Source organism: Serinus canaria, chromosome 3, assembly GCF_022539315.1.
Source record: "Serinus canaria isolate serCan28SL12 chromosome 3, serCan2020, whole genome shotgun sequence".
NCBI classification, from domain to species: domain Eukaryota; kingdom Metazoa; phylum Chordata; class Aves; order Passeriformes; family Fringillidae; genus Serinus; species Serinus canaria.
Genome location: NC_066316.1, coordinates 2,276,473 through 2,302,460, shown reverse-complemented (window position 1 = coordinate 2,302,460; position 25,988 = coordinate 2,276,473). Strand labels below are relative to the sequence as shown.

The window sequence follows — 25,988 nt, the reverse complement described above, 5'->3', positions numbered from 1 at the left end:
TTATTTATGCTGTCAGAGCATAAACACAGTCTTGTGGTTTTAGAAATGAAAAATGCAGAGAGGCACCTCTACTACCTCTGAATTACTGTAACTCATCTAGCACAGTCTCTAGAACAGCATGAGTAAAATTTAAGATACTGGGGTTTTTTTTGTTTATTCTCAAATGCTGGTAATGTTTTCCTTATTTAAAAAAAATAATCAGGAGGAGACTGACTTCTGCCTAATAGCCCAGATTAATGAAAAAACCATGTTCCAGTTCTCTGACATACCATCAGGTTTCCATTCATTGTGGAATAACTGGATGTCATCACAATGCAGCAATACTCCAGCATTAGTTTATTCTGTGGGTGGTATGAAACCAGTGGGATTTGCTTTCCCTGAGACCTAAGGGAGGCTTTCAGACTGACTTAGAGATTTTAGATTTCACATACTTCTCTAGATTGGCAGAATAATTTTTTCTGATTTTTTTTTTTTTTTTTTGCATTCTCTGTCCTCACTGTGGTATTCCAGAGTTCACAAGTGGGGTTTTTGGAAAGAAACTTATTAATATCCCTGATTTTTGTCAAATTGCCACGAAGGGAAGGATTGTTAGGTGGGAAATGGAGATCTGAGCTGGTCTGTATCGGGCACTGGTGGCTTCCCACAGGAAGTAATTTAAAAATGTTTGGGAATACTTGAGACAGCAGTAGACACGCAGTAGGAATCATGTGGGTGAAATAACAGGATTGGGACAGTGCGAGCCTGTGCAGAGTAACTCTGGTGAGCCACTCCCAGCGGTGGGGCTGTTCTGTGTAATTAGAAACAATTTCAGTGTTCTACCGCTGGTTTTTATGTTAACAGTGTATCAAGTGTTTGCATCAGCGGAAACCTGGGAAAGGCTTCACCTGGGGCTCCTTCTCTGCGCTGGGACCATGGAGTGCATTAACACATTGCTGTTTAATTAATTAGCTGTGCTTACGTCACGAGCCGGACTCTCGTGTCCCATGCATTGTTTCGGTGGGGGGTACGAACTCCCGGGGCCGGGCTTTTCCTTCCCCGCGGGGTTCCGGCGGGCGGGAGCGCTGCGGTGAGCTGGGGCTGCGGAAAGCGGAGCCATCGGCGGGAGCGGGCCGGCGTGACGTCACTCTGACCGAAGCCGGGCCGCGTCACTCGTGCGAGGCGCGCCGTGACGTCACCGTGACGCCGCGCGGGGCGGTGCGTTGCCGGGGCGACCGGACGCCGCGAGCGAGGCGGGAGGGGGCGCCACCACCGCCGCCGCTGCACTGCGGCAAGGCGGGGCCGCCGCGCGCCCGGGGCGGGAGCGCTCCGCGCCGCTCCATTGGCTGTGCTAGGCGCGAGGGGGCGGGGCCTCCACGCCCGCCCCGCGCCCATTGGCGGGGGCCGCTCCCCCTCACGGCGCTCCCGCCCCTCCCCTGAGGGCGGGGCCGGGCGGTGCCGGCAGATGAGGGCGCGGCGGGTGCGGACCGGGCGCCCGCGGGTCCCGCTCGTCCTGCGGTGGAGCCGAGCCCCCGTCCCGCTGCTGCCTCCCCGGATCGTCCCAAGGAGGAGCCCCCCTGCACGTCCCTTCCCGTCTCGCTGGCCCCGCGCCTGGGAACAGCCAGGTAAACCCGGGAGGGGTCCCGGTGGAGAGCGCCCGGGGGCTGTCGGGGTCCCCGCTCTGAGGTTGCTGCGCTTGTAGATCGCCTGAGACGGGTTTTTATATTTTTAACTTAAACGCTCTGTAATTTTTAACGTTGGCTGGTACGCGGGCAAGCAGCAAAGTTGCTGTTGTTCCTGTCCGCCGCCTCATTCTGCACCATCACTTCCTTGCGTTTCAGCTGGGGATGGAAACCTCTGCCCATCCCACCATCTTCACCTTCCCTCACGATGTGCCCCTGCGAGGGGCAGCAATTCTTCCTTTCTGCAGTAATGACTTGCTTCAAATCATAAAAAACTCGAATCAGATTGTGTGTTTCCGTAAGGAATTAACTCTTGGGAATCCTTTGCGCTCCCTTGATTGGGAGTTCTGAGTATTAATAGGAATTTCTGTTCTCATTTCTGTTCTATGCTGGGTGTCTCAAATGAGTCGGTCGGAGTTAAATAATCTGGAAACTTTGTTTTCCTCCAGTTTTCATAGCTGAGGAAGGGGTTAACTTGAGCTTTCCTTGCAGTAACAGAGTGGAGAGAATCTGTAGAAGTTGCTTTTTCTCTTAAGAATTTGATTTCTTACAGGCTTTCTGTTGCTGTTTTTAGAGAGTTCTTGCATGAGACAGAATCTTGCATGCGTCTTTATATTTCCAACAGGGTTTCCTAAAGGACAAGAAGGCAAATATTGAATGTCATGTGTCAGCTGCAAAGTGGAGTCCCGTGCTCTTTCCAGAATATAAATAAAAATACTTCTGTATGCCTGTAATGAAGTCTCCTCCTTCATTTGTCTTTGCAGTAATTACCATATTCAGAACTGTATTTTAATGCGCAGGATAAGCAAATAAAGAGACCTGTATGAGAGACAAAGACTTGATTCTCTCTGAATGTGTCATCACATTTTAGAGCACCTGTCATCCCTTCATGCTCAGGCTGCTTCATGGTCCACAGGGTTGATGTGCAGTAACTTGTTACCACTGAAGCACTCAGAATTTTCCCCTGTAAATTACATCCTCCATTCTTTTGCAAAAACAAAACCAAAAAAGTTTTCCTCCTTTCTTCCTTTTTTTCCTTGATTGCCCAGTGTAATCATCCCATTGCACTTGCCCTCAAAATGGTGATTTATGGAATATTGACATTGCTGATAATTCTACTCACATTAAGCCTATTTTATGGTGGGAAACCAAGGGATTATAGTACTCCATCATTTACTTATCTCATCCAAACATATTTTTAAACCAGCTGCTCCATGTGTACGAGCTAGCACAAGAAGTCAGCCCTGTGTTTCATAACCACTGGGCTTTGCCACTGGTGCTGACCTGCTCTGGCTGGGTTATTTCTCCTGCTGACAGCAGAAACAGGAGATGCTCAGGGCTGGGATTGGTACTGACATCTGTCTGCACATGGACAGAGAGAAGTCTGCACCACAGTGACACTGTCTCAAAGTGCTCTCAGGGATCAGGACACAGGCACTGATCCACTTTTTCCTGACAGTGGCATCTATTTCACTTGGAATTCTGGTCTTGTGGAACCTGCGAGGACCTTTCTCTTTTAAAACTGGCTATTTTACAGCGGATTTCATCTAGACAGAATTGCTGAAATGGTATGAAATTTTCTACAGGACTTGTCCTCTGTTTTGTGGCTTTTTTTCTTTCTTATTAAATCTCATGACTGTGGAAAACCAAAGAATTCTCTTGGTGGGTTCTGGGTTCTTTTCCTTCTGATTTAATTCAGCTGCTCTTTGGAGAGGATGAAAGCTTACAGTTACCTCTGCTGTGATTTCTGTTTCTACCAACAAAGCAAGCAGAAAAAAGGGCTGGAAACAGCTTCCAGAGGGAGTAAAAAACAAGGCTATTTTGTGTATTTTAAGCATCTTTTCTTTTAGAAAGAGAGTGGTGCAAAAGAAACATCTATATCTGCTTTTAGTAACAAATTATCAGGTGTTACCTAGGTGTATTTTCTCTCAAACTCTCTATAATTCTTGCTTTATAAGTAAAAAATGTTGTGTGTGGCTTTTAAGTTCTGTTATTAAGTATTTCTGTTCTGAGCTCTTTGGCTGTGTTTTAGTTGAACATGTAACTCTTAATTAATGCCCACAGTTCTTTCCCAGCAGAAACTAAATCAGTACTTTGAACTTTTACTCTGTTCCCTGGTGCTATAGATAAAATCTACTTGGAAAAAAAATAGCCTAACTAAATGTAATCCTGCTTTAAAAAGTGTTTTCTGTTGTCCTTATATGCTTTGTTGTGATGTTCAGCTTAAAGCTGAGGAATAAGAGATTTTTGGAGCTGCTCCTCCTGGCTCATAAGGAGTTGGGAGTGTCAGTGTTGGGGATGAGAGTTGAAGGAGATTCAGGTGTGATTTCCTGGCTCTGGAGTGTTGGTGGCCCTTAAATTGGTATTCTGGCTTCTGAATGATGGCAGTCAGGTGTGCTGAGCAGATGGGCAGAGCAAGAGGAGAGCAGAGCCGAGAGTGGAAGGTTTGTGGGAACAGACAAAAGTATTTGAACGTGTGTAAATTTGCATTACAATGCTCCTCTGTAACTTTGGCTGTTTATTCTGAGATTTTGGAAGCCTTTCTCTTGTGTTAGAGGCCTCAGAGGTGTGATTTACCCTCTGGAAAGAGGCAGCTCAGAGGAAAGGTGGATAATACCTGCTGCTCTTGGGTTGGGTTTGGTGTTTTGCACATCTGCTTCTCCCTCAGGGCTTTGAGAATATGTAAATTTTGTCCAAAAAGCCTCAGTACTTGACTTTAATGCTGTGGTAATTTATCCCCAGTAATTTATGGAGTGCTGCAGGTAAAGCAGATCAAGCTTTAGCAAACCAGGCAGTCAGACTTGCTAAAAACTCTTTCTCTTCTAGGCTTAAGTAGCCAAAGATGAGTCGTGGATTGTCAGAAAACAATAACTTCCCCTATGACAACAACCAAATGGTTTTGGATATGATCCTGTGTTCCCTAATTGGTGTTCCTCAGCCGATCAACTGGGACAGTGTGGCAAGGCTGGTGCCAGGATACTCATCCAAAGAAGTGAGTTCACTGATAAAAGAATTTGTATGCTTTAAGCAATGCTTTGTGGAGAAGACAACATTTCTTGGGGGGAGGGAGGGAAATTGAAGCTTATGTTTTGGTTTTTTTTCTGAAGTAATTTGCACCTAATTGAAAATGTTAAATGAGCAGTAGATTGAAAAGAGGTGGGGTGTTTGGTTTTGTTTCTACAGAACCTGAGCATTGAAATTGAGAAATGTGTTTTGCATTGTATTTTGTTAGAACTCACACAGAATAAGAATGATAATGACTGGGAAGGAAAAATTAAAAAGTGGAATTTAAAAAAGGTAGCTGTGCTACTGCATTCCAAACTCCCTAGCTAAGACTTGGATGGGGTGCCAGTACCCACTAACCCTGTGCAGCTTGTAGTGTCCTTACTGGGAAACCTAATAACTCTATGTGTTGTTACAACTCTAAACAAGGAGGGCTTACAGATATCTCTTGGGTAAGGAGTGCAGTTGCTGCTTTTTTTGATCCTACAAGCTGTGGATTTTTCTTTCTTTGATTGGAATTGGAAGAACCTCTCTATACTTACTTCTCTTTCTGGATTGCTGAATTTCCTGGTGAAATGCTCCTTTTTTTAACAATAATTTTGACTTTTTCATTTCTGAGAGAGTGTAAGCTAAGAAAAGAAAATGTCTTTTGCCCTTGTGCTTCAGCAAAGCTGAGAATAAACAAGACATTGGTCTTGACTTTCTTGCAGACCTAATCAAGCGTGTCAGCTCCCATTTATAGCAGTGCTATTGGGCGTTGCTGTAACCTTGTATTTTGAACATAAAAATGAAGGATTGGGTGTAGAAGCTTCTGTGGAATGTTGCTTCCTTTCAAGCTCTTGGCAGAGGCTTGGGGACATCTCTATTGTTCACCTTTCAATGTGCAGACAGCACTGTGCACATTAAATAACAATATCAGTGAGCCCTCTCCTCACGTTAATTCACATGATTGATCAGTACTTGTCTGATTACTCTGTTTTTACAGGACTGAATGTCTCAAATATGCCCCTATTTAAGGCAGTTAGATAAAAGCACAGATATCTCTTTATTTATCTGTTGAACTTATGTGACTGGCATCCCAAATTTGATGCCATCCCAAATCTGAAACAATGAGTATCAGAAGGATGTCCCTGTGTGCCCCTGGCCCAAAGGGGCACTGGCATGAAGTCTTTTAACTCAACTCTAAATAAATAAATAAAACCAGCTGCTAATGGAGCCCCACACCTGTGTCACAGGAGGAGCACCTGTAGCATTAAGTAGATTTATTTGTATGTGCAAGTTACCTCTGTGTAGGACTTTGCTGAACCAAACCTATCATTGTGATTGTGTTGGTACAAATTTACAGAACAGAAAGACTTCCTAGTTCATCAAAAGCAGGGGATGGGAAGTTGATAGAATTGCAGTGGAAGGCGGCAGTCCCTTTTGTGCAAATTGGAATGGAAGTCATAAAGTAAAAGAATAATAATTGTGAATCAATTTCTATAGCCCCTCTTAATACCATTTGACCATGTTTATGGTAAAAGAACTAGTTACAAAGTGAGAATTCAAACTTTCCCCATAACATTCTCTTTTGAAAACTGGGCTTAAAACTTCACAGGGTTTAAGGAAATGAAAGCTTAAACAGGTTCTATCTATTTTTTTCTCTCTCTGTTAGAGTGTTTAATTATGGTAGCTATTGTTTTACTGTGTTTATATGTACTGATTCCAATAACAACATAGGCAGCATTTATGAGTTTGATATCAGTAACTGTTCACGTGCAAAAATGTGCAATACAGTATCCATCTCAAATCATAGTGATTAAAAATGTGCTGAAAGCTACTGCTTCATTGTCCTATCATTTAATCTTGTGACAGTGTGCAAAAAGGTTTGATGAGCTAAAAAGCAGTGGAAGTTCACCTGTTGACAACCAATATAATCCCCTGATGGCTGCTGGTGGGAGTCCTGTGGAAACTTTAGCTACGTACATCAAATCCTCCTTGCTCGATTCCCAGACAGAGTTTCAGGAGCCTGCTATTGGGCAGGATTCCATTACTATAACTGGTATGTCTTTAGTCCTTCTGACCTCTATTGGCTTTGATAATCAGTGTGTGCATGCTTCTGGCCTGAGTGGTGAAGTCCACCCAGGAATGGTAGTCATTCATCTTTGGAGGGTTAAGTATGAATATAATGCATATAACAGGGCACTTGCCATTAGTTTAGTTTAAGAATCTGTTTGCTTGGGTATTTTTGGGAACTTGTCCTTCCAAGAGGCATAAATCTTTCTGCTGAATTCTGTTTAGGATTTTTGGTGGTGTGCTGTTAACCCTGCAGCCATCTTAAGTCATGTTTAGCAGCATTATTAAAATAACTGGAGAGTGTTGTGTAGAAAAGCTGCAGGAAGGTGAGGAGGTGATCCCTTGAGGGCAAACCTTCCTCTCCCAGCTACAAGTGTTTGCCATGGATGGGTACAGAGGAGTTGGAGCAAAATGTAGCTGATTTTTGCTTCAAGACAATCTTGAGATGACATAAAACATGTCTTGGCCAATTATGTGTCCCTGTAATTTTTTGGGCAGAAGAGGACCAAACCCAATAGTTGTAAATTCAATCATAGCACAGTTAAATAAAATATTGTTAACAATTCCTTTTGTACTACTTCTGTCAGAAGTTGTAATTAAATGTGTATGTGTTACTCTCTGATTTTTCAGTACAGAGATGTTCCAGTGACTTTAGAACTTGGTAAATGTATTTGCACGAGAAATTTGCTTCAGTGACAAATAGATAATTTCTGTGTTAAAAATTAGGATGACAGTGAAGCATTTAAATGTGTTCTCTGTTAAAATGTCCTTGACTGCAGCTTTCACTGCCCCCTTTGCAGCAGAGAAACAGCTGTTTGACCTTTGTTCAAAGTGGTTTTAACAACTCCAGTCAAGGGATGATACTGGAAAATGTATATGCAGTGTCAAGCCTGGAAGTGCTTCCCATCAGCTTTCAATTATGTGTTCCATGCCTGATGTGGGATGAATGCTGCTGGCACCCACAGGTCCCTGTTTACAGGATTAGCAGCTTCCCAGGAGGCAGTTAATGAGCTAGCTCTGCTTCTAGAACTCCTGAGACAATTAGTGCATGTTTTCTTTCTAACAATGTAATACATGCAATGAGTATTAATGCAGTCAAGTCCACTAATATAATGTTTCCTTTGACAAGATCCTAGCCTGAGATTGTTCTGTTTTCTTTGTGACGTTGGAGAAATCGTTTGCCCTGTTTGAGTGCAATTTGTTGATATGAAATTAGGGTAATTAATCTTTTTTTCTCACAGGCTTGGGTGAACTCACCTTCTTAGTACTTGTGAGGTACTTCTGCTTTTCAGAATTGGGGATTTGAGACAGTCCTATTTGTAAATATTTCTTTGTTTAATTAATTGCTTTCTGTTGGATTTATTCACATTAGCTTATTGTTAGGATCAAGAATTTTGGGCCTGTTTGCATTTGTTTATAGTCATGAGTAACAGCAAGAAAAAGCTAATCAGACCATACTCATTCTGAGAGGGATTCTGGATTTGGCTGAGTTATAAAAGCTCATTTAATACGTGCTAATTATAAGGCCAACTGCTGGTAAGTCCCTCTGATTGCATCTCATGGCAGTAAACAAACACACAGGACAGCCTTTTACCTAAAGGATTTGTTACAAGATTTCAAAAGTTAATCAATCTGTTAGCTTTGGAAGGGAGGAAAGAAGATATGAAGCAATGTGTGGTGAAGTTCAGATGTGCCCATTAATTTGGCTGTGCTGCATATTCTTGTAAGCATTATTGCCTTCAATAAATCACTTCACTGTGTGCACAATGGACTTGTTAATGTATTTGTAGGCAGAACTCCACAGTCCCTTCTTTTAAAAGTCACACCTTTGATTCCAGCCCAGGGCTCCCACCTCCCCTGCAGTGAGGATGGCTCCCAGAGAGCTGTGGCTGGAGCAGCCCTGCCCAAGGTTTTACTGGGAGTGGATCTGCTGAGTGAATCTTCCCTCCTACTAACTGTGCTCCCTCCATTAAGGCCTTACTAAGACTTAACTGTGCAAGGCCTTTGGCTGCACCTTTGGAGAAAGTTTAGTTTCTTCTGCTTCTGGTGCAGTAATTTTGCTTTCCTGAAGGGCAAGACTGCTGTGTTCTGAGCCATATCATTTTTGTTGTCAATCTCCTGTAGTTGTTCAGCCATTAGATGAAGAGGAAGAGACCTGTCTTAATCTTCTTCAGCCTCTTACATTACTCAAGAGGGAGATGATGTTTCTGGAACTCCCAGAAATCTGAGAGAATGGCATAATCATGGAAAATCACCACCTTAGGGTTTTCAGTGGAAGACAGATACAGTGCCCTTCCAGTGTTTAAAATAGATAATGACCTTTCTGACTTCTAAGCAAGATGATTGAAGTTTCACATTGCAGTAATCCATTCACAGCTGGAAATGACAGTCATTGCTTTAACCCTTGGTCCAGAACTCAGTGGATTTGGTGGCTGAACTCCTGAACCTCACTAGGTTGTTGTGTGCACCTTCCACTGCTTGTAGTACCTTTGTGAAGATGAGCTGTTTGAAGTGCACCTGTCCTTTATTCCTGGAACAACCTCAGTGTTGTTCTAGCTCTAGGACCAGGCAAATTTCCTGGTCTGCTCTCTTTGGGCATTGTTTGATCTGATCAGCTGGTTTAAGCCACGTGTGTGAGAAATTTGGCAAAAACAAACACATCCTAAGAGTCTTCTGTGCTTCTCTTTGGAAGCTGCTCATTCCCAAAGCTGGCACAGGATGGGGAGGGAGTGGCATTGGTCCCAAGTTCTGTCCTGGCAGAAGCTTTGGTGTGGCAGGGTCATAGGAGTCACGTCCCACAAAGCAGACCAGGAGAGCTAAAGGAGAGGGTCACATTCCCAGAAGGAAGTGCCACAGGCCACAAGTCTCATGCTCAGTGTTGAGCCAGAAGTGATCTGGGTTTGTAGCTAAGAGTGTGGGCAACCCAGCAGTGGTGCTGCTGTGAGTTCCCACGGGTGGCACTCAGAGCAGCAATCTGGGTTGTTTAGTAGCCCTTAGGGAAGCAGATTTGCTGCCAGCTGTGCCATTGCTCCACCATGACAGCCATACCTGAGTTGCATTCCAAGATGCTGAAGAGCAAAAGAGCAGGAGTTTTTGTTCTAATGCAGCTTTTTTTCCTTACATTGAAGGAAGGCCCAGTGCAGCCTCCACAAGGAGTTGTTCTTCAGAATCTGAGAAAGGCCCTGTCCATAGCAGTGGGGAAAGCACTGACGAAACCCAGGGGTAAGAAGAGCTTTGTGTGGTTGTTCTCTAGGGAATTGTAGAATTGACAGAAAGATGTCTAAATGGCTGAAATTTATCTGCTACCAGAAAGAAAACAGCTGGAAACAGCCTAATAAATGCTATTAGAAATTTGGAAACCTATTGCTGCAGAAATTCAGGGAGTTGGTTTGAGAAAGTTTTATAAATATCTTATTGCACACAACACAATGTTCTTCTGAGTGATTGATCAATGCTGTGGCAGGAATGAGAAACATACCTGGTTTTATAAAGGAATGAAACAAGACTGATGGTCAATTACACTTTTGAAAATACTCTTGAACATAGATTTGTCTTATGTAAAAGCAGTAAAAGAGCTGTAAATTAAAAATTTTCCCATGAATTCCAGTAGCCCTCCAGGTCACTTTTATTCCATCACATATCCCTGTTTTCCACACTATATAATTACACATAGAATAATGTTTGTTTGAAACTTAAGTATCTCTCTGTAGAGACAGCATTTACTGAGTCTAGCTTCAAGCATTTCTTAAGAAAAAGAGACTTTTAATGTACAATAAACCAAATCTTAATCTCCACTCATGAAAATTTCTGTTACTGTCCTTGGTGCCTCAGTGATTTAGGCATCTATATCTGGTTATTCTTTGAAGAAAATTAGGAAGGGAGAACAAACAAGTTCTCCATATAATTCAAGTAGTATCCTCTAACAAACAGGTGACAAAATTGGGGAATGGAGCTAGAAGGTTTCTATTTCTGCTTCCTTAATTAAATCACTCTGATCATCTGTAGATTATATGCCTCTGTCGTCTTCACCTGTCCAACAATAGTTTCTATTAATAGTTAATAGCTGCAATTTGTTTTCCCTCTGTTAATAAAACCCTGTTGGTGCCATCAGTGTTGCAATGCATGACCCAGAGCTGGAGATGAGGTTGTTGGGATTTGGTGTCCTGATTGGCTTAAGCTCCTAATTTGCTTTGTGGCTTTTTTCCTTTGGAGGCCCAATATGGTGATCCATGTGTGTGATGAAGCCAAAAACCTGAAAGAAGATTTTGTGTGTCCTCGAGATCTTTTGATTTCAGAGATGAAATACTTTGCTGAGTACCTGTCAGTGGATGCCCAGCGCTGGGAGGAGGTGGATATTTCTGTGCACTGTGATGTTCACATCTTTGACTGGCTGATAAGATATGTCAAAAGGAACTCCAAGGAGTCTGAGGCTGATGAAATGCCCACTTTAGGTAAAAGCAGATCATTTCTTGTAGGTTTGTTATGTTCTGTACTAATTGAAGATTAATGGTTTTGATGCAGTTCAGCCCCAGTCTGTTTCTGACTGTTGTCAGTGATGCTTCAGGTTTAGCTTTTCTATTTCTCAGTTTCTGCTTTAGTGTGTGGGTCTGGGGTTCACATTATGGGATGGTGAGCTCTGTGCAGAGAGCAGGGAGACAAAACAATTCCTGCTCCAGCTGGGGACCAAGGACAAATGATCCAGATCTCGGGCCCAAGAGTACAAACAACATGGGCTGAAGAGGAGAGAAAAACAAGCAGGATGGGACTGCATGACCTAAAGCTGTAACTGGACAATGAACTCCAAGATGCAAATGGAACAGAACTGATCAAAGTGACAGACCCTGTGAGCACTCGTGCATTTTGTGACCATTTTGGGTTCACCTGGGGTGCAGCCCTGGCTGGGTTCTTGTGCTGCCCAAAGTGGATCCATGAGGCCTCCTAATAAATCCCTGCTTTATTCTCTAGCTCTGTCCAGCCCCTGTTCTAGGGCAGCCTTCTCAAGGCATCATCAGTCGTTAGAAGAGTGTTGCAACAGAGATCCTCTGGTCATTTCAGCAGCTGGCTCTGCTTTGCCAGTACTGACGGCTTTGAGGAAACATGCTGAAAGTTGAAGCAATAAAAAAAGCCCTAATATATTTTGGGATGTAATGTTTTTAATTAGACTCTTCAGACCTCTTCTGACCAAGGGCGGTGGTAGATTTCAAATGCTGATGATTGGTTTGTTTGTTTGTTTCTCCTCTGCTCCCTGTTGGTACAATAAATTTCAATGCAATCCAATACAACGGTAGAAGAGCCTTTGTGGATTTTGAAGCAAGTTTTTAACTTTTTAATGAGCTTTGCTACCACTTTTTAAAACATAACTTTCTTCTCTTGGTTTGTTTATAACTTGCAATGTGAAGGTTATGTTGAAAAAATCTCAGCTGGGTGTGATGGCTACAGATGGAAGTTAATCTTGTGTAATTGTTTAGTCATTGTATCCCTGTGAAGCCTCTTTTTCCAATTTTAATAAGGTTTCCAATTATGATAATTTTTCCAGGTTAAAGTTCTACTCTGGCCATTGAAATGGCAAACCAAAAGTTTATTTCTTATGATTAAAAGGTTCTGTATACTGGAAGATGGAATGACAAGTTGATTGCTAAAATAGGTAACAGATGCTAAATATGAAGAGAGAGGGATGTGACGTGAAATTACAAAAAAAAAATATCCATGTAAAAAACCTCACCTTTGTTCTGTTGCCTTCTAGAACCATCAAATGTCATCTCAATCCTTATTTCTTCTGAGTTTTTGAAGATGGATTCATTAGTAAGTATTAAGAAAGATTGATTTTCTAGCATGAGGGCACATTTAATTACCAGGTGTCCTAACAGATTGTTTGTTGTGCTTTGGCTCTTACATAAACAGGTGCTGCAAGGAGAACATTTTGAGATTTTTAACACTTCTTCTATTCAGTGCAGTAATCCAATGTTTGCAGAGTCTCAATGCAATAAAACTTGGAGTATGTTCTTTCTAAATGTGGTAGTGTGATCTAGAGGGCTTGTTTTATATCCTTTTCTACATGAATGATATATCTGCAAGATAGGATCTGATTTTCCAGCTCTGGATAAGGAATAGCTGCTGACTTGGTTAAAATGTTTGTCAAAAATTGTGACATTGGGGTGGCCCACAGCGAAGCACAGCAGTTGCAGTTGAGATCCATGTGTTTTGTGGTTATATTTCAACAAGAAATTGGAAAGTTCTGAAATTTTTAGAGGAGAACAAAAACTAAGTCATGTTATTCAGCATCAACTTTAGGCAATTCTGAGGCTTGTTTTTTATTCTTAAGTTAAAGTGAAATAGTTTTCCAAAACACCACACTTAAAATAAAGTCTTGAAGCAATTAGTATGGGGGGCTTTTGTCTAGAATTCCTTAACATTGTTATTTCTATTTTTCCTAGGTAGAGAAATGTATTCATTATTGCCACAAAAATATGAATGCTATTGTAGCCACGCCGTGTAACATGAACTGTATCAATGCTAATCTTGTTACACACATTGCTGATCTCTTCAGGCACAATGAGGTGGAAGAGCTGAAGGACAAAAGAGACAAATTTAAGAGGTAACTTTTGCCCTGCAATACATTTCTGAAGTGCTCTTGAGCTTTGGGATCATATTTCATAACTGCTAAGACTGTGCAGTTTGGAATTATATATTATATATATTCTCATGGAATGTATTTTTAATGCAGAATGTAATAGTGTGACTTCAGAACTTTATATTAAAATTATGAGCAGAAAGAAAGAGATTTTGTAGGAAATGAGCAAAAGGAAAGGCCACACTAGGAGCATGGCATGGGAGAATTATTCATGAATTCTCACATGGGAGCAAGGATTAGGGGGAGAAACCTTTTATGGGAGGACATGCTCCTAATTGGTAGAGAATGGTTTGGCTTCAGCATCCTGTGAACTTGGATGTTTGGACTTAGAATTCAGGGTGGCTGGGAGGCTGAATAGTTGTGCTGGAATGTTCTTTCATACATCAGGATCCCAGCTCAGTATCAAGATAAGGGCCAATTATTGGAGGGCAGACTGACAGACAAGCAAGGTGAAAGTAAGGGAGGATTTTAGTTGGTAGAGGTGAAGGCTTAATCTTAGACTGAAGTGCAGTTTCACAGCAATATTCACTAACTGAAGGTCTTTTAGTCAAAGTAGAAACTGGCAGTTAATATTGGCAAGCATTTCAATAAAGAAAAAATCAAAATATCAGTTTTGTCACACTTGTGTAAAAATGAGATGGACAGGATGATTTAAAGGAAAATTATATTAAAAGCTAGATTCTGTGAGTGACTTTGCTTACCAGAATGTGAATGTTAATCTCACTATACATAAAGCAATTTTCAGGTTTTTTTCTAATGGGTGAGCTGTGTTGCTGTCATTAATAGTAAACTTTTCTGCAAGAAGATTGAGAGACTGTTTGATCCTGAGTATGTAAATCCAGATTCTAGAGGAAATGCAGCAACTTTATACAGGTATGGCATTTTTATATGTCTGCTTCAATAGCAAGGACAGTCCCTGTGTTTAGAAACCCTGCTCTTACTCCAGTGCTTTCTTTCCTTCTTTCTCTTTTTTTTTTTTTTTTAATCTAGGTGTTGTTTATGTAAAAAGTTGCTAACCAGAGAAACTGAAAGGAGAATTCCTTGTGTACCAGGAAAAATCAACATAGACCAACATGGGAATATTGTCTACGTTCATATAAGGTAGTGAATATGTACATACATGAAATGCTTCTTCAGCTCTGATTTTAGGTGATTTTAGAAGTACTACATACTCAGATACATGACAAAATTAAGTCACAGATATGTGAAGAGTGTATGAAGTATCTCAACTTCTTGTGTTACCTAGCAAAAAATAAAACAGGGGGTGTGATTATGATGGTGTGCTACTGAAACTCATTCAGCAGTGCTGCTGCTGAATGGAAATGGGAAAACTGCTGCCGTGATTACTGGGAGGGCTATTTTTGGGTTGTACTGCTTTAAATAGAAAATACTCAGCTAATTCTTTCATCAGATGGTTTTAAGATGTATGCAATTGATGATGACAGATTGAATTAAATGCTGCATTTCTGCAAGGTTTTTTAGTGGAGGATAGACCCCACTATGCCAGCAAAGAAAGGCTAAAGAGTATTTTCTGACTTTACACTGTCAAATCAAATGCTCAACCTGCTTAAAGGCTGCTATGATAAACTTTGCCAGTTGTTTTTCTGTTCCTGAAGTATTTGTCAGAGGAGCTTGCAGGACCTGTTCTGTATGTAAGCCTGATTGATTTGGCACCAATGTTTAATTGAATTCTGTCTGTCTGATCTGTGGCTGTGAACAGCTGGATTCTCCTGTTAATGAAGATCAGTCCATGATCAGTCCAAGATCAGCTGCAGTTCCCTCCCTCCCCACATGCCCATTTTAAGGGGGGTAGTGGGAGATTAATGACAAGAGACCTTTCTCATCAGATCCCTTTTGTCCAGAGCAGCCCAAACAGTTCCATATAGCTCCCACCAGTTATTCCAAGGTGTGGAGTTAAGTTATGCCTAGCATCTACATAAAACCAAATCTTGTGTCCCTGTCCTGACCTATTTAGGATCATTGGTGATTAGTCACATAAAATTCATTAACTGTATTACTTCACTTAAGCTGAGTGGATGTGGCTGCTCTGCAATTCCCAGCAGATAAATGTGCAGGGCTTTAAAGTTACTCAGAGGATTATCTAGATTCTAATTATTTGCCTTGTGCTACTTGTGATGCATTGCTACACAGAATATGTTTACTGAGAAGTGATGCTGGCCACTAATGAATTCTGGCTCAGGAGCTAATACACTTCTATCTTCAATGATTTAAAAACAGGTTTCTATTTATTGGTCCTCTAGTGGTGCCTAGAGCTGACTTCCAACTGGATGTGCTGCTTGCTTAGCCTAGGCCAGGCACACATGTAACAAAAATGGTTCAGGCCAGGGCTTAAAATTGGGAGGAAATTTTATCTGCTCTTTCTGAGGCTAACGTGCCCCACTGCAAGTTGCGCATTCTCTTTTGAATTTTGAACAGGTGTGTCTCATTTGATCACAAGGAAGGAACAAAGTCCTGTATTTTTAATACTAGAACTGCCAGATATGTACCTTCATCAAAAGGGCATGGGCTTGTGTTTTCAAACTGTATTTCTTAGCTATTGTTTTGTTGCAGATAGAGAGAAGATGTTTATCTTAGCTTGTAAATTTGCAGTATATGGACCTTGAGGTGAATCAAGCTGTAATTCTTTGTTATGAATGAGTTTAGGATGTTCTGAAAGAATAAAGTCTCCTCTGTCATGCTCTGAATTTAGTAATCATCGTCTGACATTGTATCCCTCTTGTTGTAACTACTGGAGGCTTTTCACCAGTGTGTTTTCTGCTCTTTCTCCACCTTGTGATCCTGCTGGCAGGATCGAAACAGAATCAAGACTCTGATGTTTTGCTTTTCAGAGACAAAACCTGGGAAGTGCATGAGTATTTAATTGGCCTTCACGAGGAACTGAAGTCCTGGCGGGATGTTTACTGGCGTCTTTGGGGGACGGTCAACTGGTTGACCTGCTCGAGATGTAACCAGGTTAGGTAATTTCACTTTGGCTTGTGGTAACCAGGTTAGGTAATTTCACTTTGGCTTGTGGTGGGTGACTTTTGAGGGGGGAAGCAGGGATTAAAGCTGTTTGGATAATATTTGGTAATAAAGCTAGGTACACATTCTTTACAGTGCACAATTGTTACTTCCATAGGTCATCTCACCTCTCACTCTCTGTCTTTTTGCTGATGTAGTCTTTCCTGTGCACTGAATTCTCCCACTGCCAGTACCATTCGCAGCCAGTTCTTTATCCAGGTGTAGCAAGTGCTCTGGGCTCCACTGGCACAGGAGTGTATCCCTGCTGTAACCAAAAAGTTCTTCGGTTTGACCCCACAACCCTCCCAAAGGTACTTCAGCTCTCCTTTACAGAGCAAAGCACGTGGTGGGGTGGGCAACACTATGTTAGGAAAATGGATCTCTTTCCAAAATAAGGATTGTAATTCAGAAGTTGGACTTTTGTTGTTATATTGACTGGAATCAGTTCTTCCCATTAACTCCAATATTTGATCTTCTGCCTCTGGGTATTGCAGGGCTGCAAAGTGAGGGATCATGTGGTGGAGTTACCTCCAGAAAGCAAAGATGGGGATGCTCTGCCATCTCAAAGTGAAGAGGGGAATGCTCTGCCATCTCAAAGTGAAGAGGGGGATGCTCTGCCATCTCAAACTGCTCAGATCTTGAATGATCTGCTGCATCACAGAGATGTTATAGTTGTTCCTTTCACTAAGGATGAGAATAGGTAAGAACATTACATTGTGTTACTGAAATAACTTAGCCCTCAACAGTGAACACGTGTGCTTGTTTTATTGGAGTTCTCTCCTATTTCAAAATGAGTCATAGGTCTTTCTAAGGGTAACTTATTTTTGATTGTTTACTTGGAAATTGAAGAACAAGTACTTTCTCCTTTCACTTTTCAAGCAGGCTTTTAGTCACTCAACCTCCGTAAGCATTCACTGCTATCTTTATATTTTAATGTATTGCTGTCAAGATGCAATGTGTCTGACTCAGAGGTCTGTCTCCTCTCTTGATACATGTCCAGTCAATTGAGACTGATTCTGAAGTAGTGGAATAGAAATATTTCATCTTGGTTTGTGTATTTCTCTTGAAGTGATTCTGGTATTGGGCTTGGTGATGACAAAGGCCTTGAATGTGATGTGCTTGTAGAACCAAATACACCATGGGGCCCCAAAACTGGAGAGATCAATGCTGTGAGTGCTGATGCTTTTCCTTCTTTTTTTTTTTTTTAATAATGAGGATTCTTTGAAGAAGTTCTTGAACAACTTTTAATAAAAATAAAACCCCATATGTTGTTGAAGGAAGGCATAGGTATAAAATACCTGGTTGGTGAAAAGGCAAAACTTTTCCCATAACTGCTGGAAAAAATTCAGTACAAAACTTCCCCCCTATCCTGGACTGATTTTTGATCCAAAAATCAGCTGTAAATATTTTTAATGCTAAGCTTATTTTCACTAAAACATGAATTGACTGCATTTAATTGGTCAGTAGTTTTCAACCTACTTGGGTTTGATCATTCCACCAAAATTTGGAGTTCAAGATGGGAGGAGGCCTGGGAGTTACCAGTGTAGAGTGCTGTACTGTAACATTCCACTCCTACTTTTAGAATTCCTCTCACTTTTTAATTTTAATTATTATTAGTTCTTATATGCCTTTTTTTCTCTTTATGACTACAGTTTTTGTCTCTGAAGAACTGGACTTTGCAGCTGGTTAGTAAAATATTTTAATAATTTTAAATATTTGGTCTTCTGTACTAGTAAAGAACTAGCTTTGATTTTTGACTTATTTCCTAATAAATGAGACAAAAAAAGCATTTTTTTGCTTTAATTTGGAGGTTGCAGTATAGCAACAGTTTTTACAAGGCAGTATGGGAAGTGTGAAGTACTACTTTGGCACTAATAGAAATGAGAAATTCCTTTCAATGTTTTTATAAATGGCAGCAAGCCACACTAGCACTGCATATCAGGTATTAGGAGTTTTTTAGGCTGGCAGAAACATAAATCAAAATCCAAGGTTTTGAGTATCTCTTGGCTGGTCTGAGGTGCTGCAGGTCTTCATTGTTGAGCTTCATAATTCCTCATTGCTAGGCACTCATTATCACTTATTTAGATAAATGTGCACATTCAAACAATGTAAACATCACATTATTGAACATTTCCATAATTCTGTGCTGATTCAAACAATGTAAACATCACATTACTGAACATTTCCATAATTCTGTGCTGATTCACTTTTTGGTCACTGAGACAGGGAACTATGCTGGATGTCAGCACTTGCAAGACAGATTTAATATATCATTTAGTAGACAGCCAGCCTCACTTTTAATCTCTGGCTTCTCCTGGTGTTGGTTAGAAGCAGCAATCACTGTTATCTGAAGAGGAGGAGTACACCACGGGCTCAGAGGTCACTGAGGATGAAGTGGGGGATGAAGAAGAAGTGTGCAAGAAACCAGGTACATCAAGTCTTTACAGTCCTCCTCTCTGGAGTTATCAGATAGGGATTTGAGGCAGCAGAAGTCCTCTGTAAACAGATTTTGAATATTAGGTGTTTCAAAAATAAAACCCAAAGTTACTTGAATTTTATCCCAGGTTTTCCTGTGGTTAGATACCAATCACCCCACTGCTTGGTGCCATCCAAAATCACTGGCAAACAAGAAAAGCTGCAGCTATTCATGAGAAGCCCCTGGAATTATCAAGCACTTATTTTGCAGGAAGCTCTCAAATTAATGAGATTTCATGTAATAAATGTTGGAAGAAAAGGCAGCAATTTCATGACTGCTTTTACATGCAAAAAAAAAAAAATGCAGGTTTATCTTTTGATTATATAGAGGAATGACTGGTTAATGTAGCTAAAATTGTGTCTGCATTGAAGCTAAGCTGTATATGATCTAAAAAGACTTTTATTCATTTTTTTAAAATATGTTAATGGGTTTAGGAACTTGGAAAGCCAAAACCAACTTCTTCTTTTCACCCTACTAATGATTCATTGAAAGAGAGGCTTCCAATGATTTCTTTGTTCTTTTTGCCATTACTCATGGGCAACTGAAATTGTACCAGTTTTAAAAAATATATAGATTTTGAAAGCAAATTTTGTAATTTAAATTTAACCTTGTTTGATATTGCTTAGGATTTAGTTATTGAATTAGTATGGTCAAAAGTGTAGCTTGTATGTGCATGAATTTTTAAAGGTAAAAAAATTATGCTGTTATGTGCAATCACTCTGCATTTTAAATGCATACTTGAGTTTCTGTATATTTCTCATAGAAAAGCATTTGAGTACTGTCTGTTACCATGCCTGCAACACTAATAAAAAGAAAAGAGCCTATTGATTTACACTATTTGTAAAGAAATAGAGGGGAAAAAATATTTTAGTAGCTCTGTAGTTGAGACATTCCAAGTATCTGAGGGTATGAATAGACGTTTCTTCCATTAGCAGGGAGGAAGGAGAAATTAAAGAAATCCTACAGGCACCCAAAGAAAGCGGTTTCTTCACCTAGTGTTCAGAAAAGGGAGAAGCCATCTGATAAGGTAAGATCACAGCTGTGAATCCAGGCTCTCTGGTTGGCTTAAATAGTGAGGAATTTTCTCTAAGTTTCGGACTTGACCTTAGACAACCACATTAAATCTGTTTTTTTTCTTCAACAGTCAAGTTCCCGAGATGCTTCTCCTTTCATGTAAGTCATTTTCAAAGCCCTTTTAGTATCTCCCTCTTTTAAGCTGTTCCTGATACAGGGTGTGTGCCCCTTTCTCTTGCAGTGTGAGCATGCAGCAGAACAAATGGGATGCCTCCAGGTCCCTGAGATACAACCAAGATGCTCAAAGAGAAGATGGTCTGTTCCTGCTTGAGTTTAGCTTTCATAAAGTTAACATTATGCAAAGGAAATGATCCAGCTAATTTTCTTAAAATTCACTTAGTTACATCCCTGTAGGCTGAATTTAATCTCAGATCCAGCAGTGGGATTTGGGGTGTTTGTGTGATTTATGTGCTTTGTTTGGAATGTCAGCACAGAACCTACAGAGATGATAGTTGGGTCATCTCATGATTATAAAAGTATGCAGATATTTTTTCCTGCATCCCTGTGGCATTTGTTGTCTGTGCAGATAAACAGAGAAACATCCACTTCCATCTCTTTCCCAGTCTCTGTGACTAAAAATATTCAGAATTGGGTTAATTTGTTCTGCCTTTTTAATCTCTCCTGAAACTCTTGTGCAATTTTGCTGTTTTAAAAACTTCTGCCTCAAAGCCATTTCCTGAGATTTTTGATCTCATTGTAGTGCCTCAGGCTGATTCTGGTATCTGCCAAGGCTGCTGAGGCTACATCAGGATTTAGGAGCTTGGCTGTTCAAGATTTTTATATGAACTAAAAAAAAATTACAAATCCATATCACAAAAGTCTGTGTCAAATCCTCCTTGTGTTCAGTAGCAATGAAAGCCTTTGTTCTAAATATCCTCTCTTACTTCTGACAGATCAGAGAAGAATGTCTGAGATCACAGGGCACTTAATAAAAATGAGACTGGGAGACCTTGATCGAGTCAAGTCCAAAGACAGCAAAGAAGTAAGATTTGTCCTGGCAAAATGTAATGTTTGCAGAGTTGAAGTGAACACTGGTTAACAAAAATATTAAACACAAATGAAAATAACATCTATTCAACACTTCAGCTAAAGAATTAATTTTATCTATCTTCATTTTGTTCCAAGCCTGATTTTTTAGAGGATTGGAGTTTAAAATAATATTTAAAGTTTACTGCTTTTAAAAACTTCTCATGGAAAGTAGAATGGGCATAAAAAAATCAGAACTGGGTTGTGATAATGGACAAAAGTATGCCATAGATTGTGCTGAATACTAGTAATTTTTATGGGAAGTCACTGATTACATTGAAATCATGTCAAAACTTCTTTTTTTTTTTCTGAATTCCAGTATGCAGGAGGCATTTATTCTAGACTTGAAGCTCAGATAAAAGCCTCAGCACAGGTCAGTGCACGACAAAGCAATGCTGAGAAGAATCCCAGGTGAGTTTTTAAAATAAAAGCAAGAAAAACTCCTGGATTTTTGGGAGTGTGGGGTGGAGGATTTTAAAGAAAAAAAGTGTTTCATTTCACATATGTCTTACGGATCAGCTTCCACCAGGTTAAGCCATATGAGGTGCAAAAGCTTCCCTTGGTCTCCCAGGAGAGCTGGGAGAATGTAACTCTTGGAGCCATGCTGGGGGAGGTTCCCTGCAGCTCCAGCTTCATTTTCTCTTTGGGAAATTATGGAAAACAAGAAAAGTTTTTAGCCTGTTCTTTATCTACCTTGTAGAACAAAACCAAAAAACCCCCCACACATCAAAACCCTGCATTAATAATGTAAAAAACCCTACATTAATAATGGAAATATGTCTCTCCTGTGTTTTTAACCCAGGTCAAAAGCCCGTTTTGGCCAAGGCCGTCCCACATAAGGAGCTGTGGACACGCTTTAGCCAGAACTCATTTCTGCTTCCTGAAACTGCACTGCACTCTGACATATGGACAATGCACATCTCTGAAAGCTTTCCAGTGACTTATTTATTACTTTAAGCCTTGTAAATTATTTTGTGCTATAAATGAATGCAAACCCATTAAGGTCTGTACTTATTTTAATTGTAAATATACTATTTGTTAAAGTTAAATTTAATTGCTTTTTTTTTAGGCTGTTGCGTTAAGTTGCATAGAAAATATTTTATAAATCTACAAAATTAAATTATCAGACTAGCTTTATTTATGGGGGAAGATACAAATATGCCTTTTGGTATGCTAGAAATACTGAAAAGGAAAAAGCAAGACTACTGAATTCTGAATGCAGTCAGCAGCATTAACCCAAGTCTCCTTGTGTATTTATATTGTGTTGTATTTGATGGTACATTTTAGGTCAGTCTTCTGGGGATTTGCATTTAAAGTCCATGACAATACCTGTGACTTAGGCTAGTTTAAGCAAAATTTTCATGCAGTTCTGAGGCTTCCTTGTGTACATCACACAACTCCCACTCCTCTGAAGGTGGGTAGCAGGTAGGAACTAGACCTCCAAAGATGCTCTCAGTGCTGTGATGGTGCAGCATTGCATCTTGCATGTGAACCACTTGCTTTTGTTGTATATGAAATCTGTACCCATCCCCATTCCTGACCCCTCCTGCACAGGACAGTGCTTTGTTCCCTTCTAAAACCCAAACCTTGTGATGCAAAGCAGTTCTCTCTCTAACTGATGCTATGCCACTAAATTTCTGAGCAAATCTGTTATTAATTCTGCATCTTTCAACTGAGATGTATCATTACAAAGGCTTGTGCACGTAGATCTTTTGGGTCTAGTTACTCCCTGAAACCTGCCTGATTAGCACTGTTTAGAAGTCAGATGCACTTTCAACTTCTGTATTTGGAGCAATAGAACACAAATCCAGGGCTACCAAAATGAAATAACTTGGCCTAGAAAATATGTTGCATATTAGCAGTGCAAATGGCAATAATAATAATAATAATAATGATGGTGATGATTGCTGAATTCAAGGAAACACGTTCTGACTTTTTGAAACAGGTAGAAAGAGAGCTCAGGGAAAGCTTATTCCAACTCCTGGCTGTACAATAAATTGTGAGTTTGGAATTAAGTCAGCAAGTTCCTGGGTGGGAGGGTGGGATGGGCTAAGGGGAGGGAGATTTGTTTAAATGCTCTTCTCTCCACTTGGGCTTTTTTTGTTTGTCTTGTTTCTTGATGATTTTCGGTAGGTGTTAGAAGACTAGGATAGCAATACTTGAAAATACTGCTGTCAAGGTGGAAGATTTTTATTGAAACAATTAAAAATCAGTGTTACTTTGTGTGTTTTGTCCAATGCTGTAGCAAATTTGGAACCCAGTGAAACCAACAAACAAAATTGGATTTCAGTGGTTTTGATTTTGGGCAGGAGCTGTAACTTTGCAGGAGTGCTTTAATCTGTTATCAAATAAATAAGGTTTTGTGAATGCCTCAGGCCTGTTTGCAAGCTCTAATGCAGTTTGAAGCACTTGAAGTCAATATTGGAAAACTGATTGTTGTTTGTTGAAAGTATTATAAAAACCCATCAGGTATGAAAAATGCAGTAGGAAAAGTATTTTGCTACAATTTTGTGACTTCTGATAGAGGGTTGTTCCAAATTCCCATGGTAAACCTGGGGTGAAAGTTGCAGGCTGCATGTGTGTGTGTTTAGTTTTCATAGAACTACTGACTTGAAGAGAAAGGAAAATTCTGCTGGTTTTGTTCTGTGGGGAAGTGCCAGTTCTACATGCCAGTATTGTTTAACTCAAAAATATTTTTGAGCATATACAAATAATATACATGATGTGCAGTGTTATCTTTTTTTCCCCATGCCAACCACCTTGAATTTTTATCTTGTATTAATTTTGAAAAATTGTCTTGGTTTAATGGAAATAAACATTATTAATTTAAGAAGTGTGTGAGTTTTTTATAGATGCTTTTAAGAGCTAAGTATGTGCATAGATATTGTTTGATAGTCTCAATCATGCATGTGTATTTGTGATTAAATTGCAGCATCTCATACAGGCTTTTTATCTGTCAAGAACAGGATATCATTAAATGCAGAGCTACTCCAAATCTACAAGAACTTCAAAGAATTTTTATCTGCATCAAGTTTTGGAGCTGGATTAAAAATTCCTCAGTGAGCTGCACTACAACTGACCCAAGTATGCAAAATGTCAGGCTAAGCTATGTTTAAAAACACATATAACTTTGCTTTGCACTGCCACAGTGCAGATTGTTTAAAGGGTGCAATCTGTTAAATCTGTGAATACAATTAGTTTCCATGATTCTGTTTCTAGGAATTGCTGTATGGATATCTTGGATGTCCTGTATTTGTGCAGTCGGGCTGCTGGGAAGGCTACAGTGTACATCCTGCTCTCCCACGTGCCTGTCTCCTGGATGCCCAGAAATCTTGGAGAAAGGGACAGAATTTTAAATTCAGTCTTGGCTCCAAGGGAAAAAGATGTTGTGTTAGGAGAAGTGTGGACATATGGTTGCCCCAGTCTGTGAATATCATGGGCATGTTTGATGTGACTGAGTAACACCTTTCTCTTGGCCAGAAGGGAATCAGTGTTTTAAAAATCATTGTTTCCTGTTCTTGTGGAGTGCTCAGACATGTGGGATTGTGTTGGGAAACTGCTCCTGTGCATCAGATGCTTGCTTGAGCCACTGTATGAAATTTCTGCTTCCCTTTAAGCACCTCCCTCTCCACTTCAGGCCAGTGTAAGACCTTAAATTATTGCTGATATCCAAGAGAGCAGCACACACAGACCCTGCAGATATTCCTCCTGCAGCTCAGTGAAAACTGACCTTCATCAACTGTACCACTGTGTTCTGAGCTTTTTCCTCTATTTCTTAATAATTAGGGAATCACAGAATCCTTTGGGTTGGAAAAGACCTCCACGATCAAGTCCCATTTTTGAGCAGGTAAAGAAGACTTGGCTCATGCTAAATTTATCTTCTCATGGGAATAGATTCACTGCTGAATCCCCTTCTGGCTGTATCTATAAATAAAAGCAGCCAAAGGCTTTTCCAGGCTTGAGGCCAAGTGACACACAGAATGGCTGTGCCCCTGATGTCAGGGGCTTGTCCTGTCTCTGAGCAGCACCACGGTGAGGCTGAAGGATCCATCAGCCTCTTGGAAGGCTGCAGCAACTGGCAAAGTCTAACAGGACTGTTAGCCCCTCCACTCTGGGAATCATAGGGGCATTGAATGCCAAGTTTTGGGAGGTGCTGCTGTTGTTTTAGAACAAGATCCTCACAGCAAAGCCGCTGTTGCACCTTCCGAAGAGAGAATTAACAGAGTTGTGCTGCATCTCAGCAGCAGTTTTCATCCTACACCTGCCTGTCGGGGTTTGTGTACACTAGGGGCCTTCTTCCTTCAGCTTTTGGGCTGCTTCCCCATGGATAATGTGGAAGATCTTGCTGAAGTTTGATCCTCTAAGGTCTAATGCCATCTCTCATGGCTGAGCTTCCAGCTCTCTGGGGGGGGATTCTTGCTGAGAGAGCTCCCAGAGAACACTGAGGCTGTACTGCCTTCCCTCTGCTTTGGGATATCAAAAAGTAGGTAGTTATTAGCTGGATGTAAGGCATCCAGAACATTAATATTTCCAGTCATCAAGAGGACTTGTTGCTAGAACTTTTTGGTACTTTTTGGTAAATATCAGATTATGGAGGCTTTGGCCTGGCTGTGATAGCCTGAAGGTGTTTGTGAATTAGGTAAGGGAACTTTTCCTTTTTCTTCTTCACAGGAGGCATTTTGTGCACAGACCTGCCTTCCTCCTTTGCCATATAAACTTGCAAAGGCTTGGCCGTTGTAGATATGGGGCAACATCAGCCCAGGGAGGAAAATTACCTACCTGAGATTGGCACCAGCAATAAATAACACCGCTGAAGGCATAATCACTGCTGCAGGTGGCCTTTGTTCAAAAAACATGGTTCCCATGCTTGAACTTCTTTTAGTATTTCTTTAATTGCTTCTGCTCGAGTTGCTCCCACATTTCATTTATCCAAGGCTAGGACAGCATAATGGTAATTTTATTTTTAGTTGTTTTATGCAGTTTTATTGTATTTTGTGTTCTCATTCAGCCCACAGTAATTACTTTAGTGTCCACAATGACTGAA

The 25,988-nt window shown here is 40.6% G+C and overlaps 1 protein-coding gene across 4 annotated transcripts; it reads left to right on the top strand.

Moving 5' to 3' along the window:
• The first annotated feature begins 1,445 nt into the window (after positions 1–1,445).
• On the top strand, positions 1,446–23,768 carry SANBR (SANT and BTB domain regulator of CSR). 4 transcript variants are annotated; one of them, XM_030236367.2, is made up of 21 exons: positions 1,446–1,601; positions 4,485–4,650; positions 6,516–6,702; positions 9,845–9,938; positions 10,929–11,167; positions 12,460–12,518; positions 13,151–13,311; positions 14,134–14,220; positions 14,338–14,448; positions 16,197–16,320; positions 16,527–16,679; positions 16,863–17,068; positions 17,438–17,537; positions 18,021–18,053; positions 18,697–18,796; positions 19,780–19,871; positions 19,989–20,017; positions 20,100–20,173; positions 20,812–20,900; positions 21,264–21,355; positions 21,747–23,768. In XM_030236367.2, exons 2-21 carry the CDS (start codon positions 4,501–4,503, stop codon positions 21,781–21,783), a joined length of 2,217 nt encoding a protein of 738 aa, XP_030092227.2. In that variant the 5' UTR covers positions 1,446–1,601; positions 4,485–4,500; the 3' UTR covers positions 21,784–23,768. The 4 variants fall into 4 exon arrangements, with proteins under 4 accessions (XP_030092227.2, XP_018773622.3, XP_050828924.1 ...); XM_018918077.3 differs by having other exon boundaries at positions 19,777–19,871; XM_050972967.1 differs by lacking the exon at positions 16,527–16,679 and having other exon boundaries at positions 19,777–19,871.
• Positions 23,769–25,988: the final 2,220 nt, after the last annotated feature.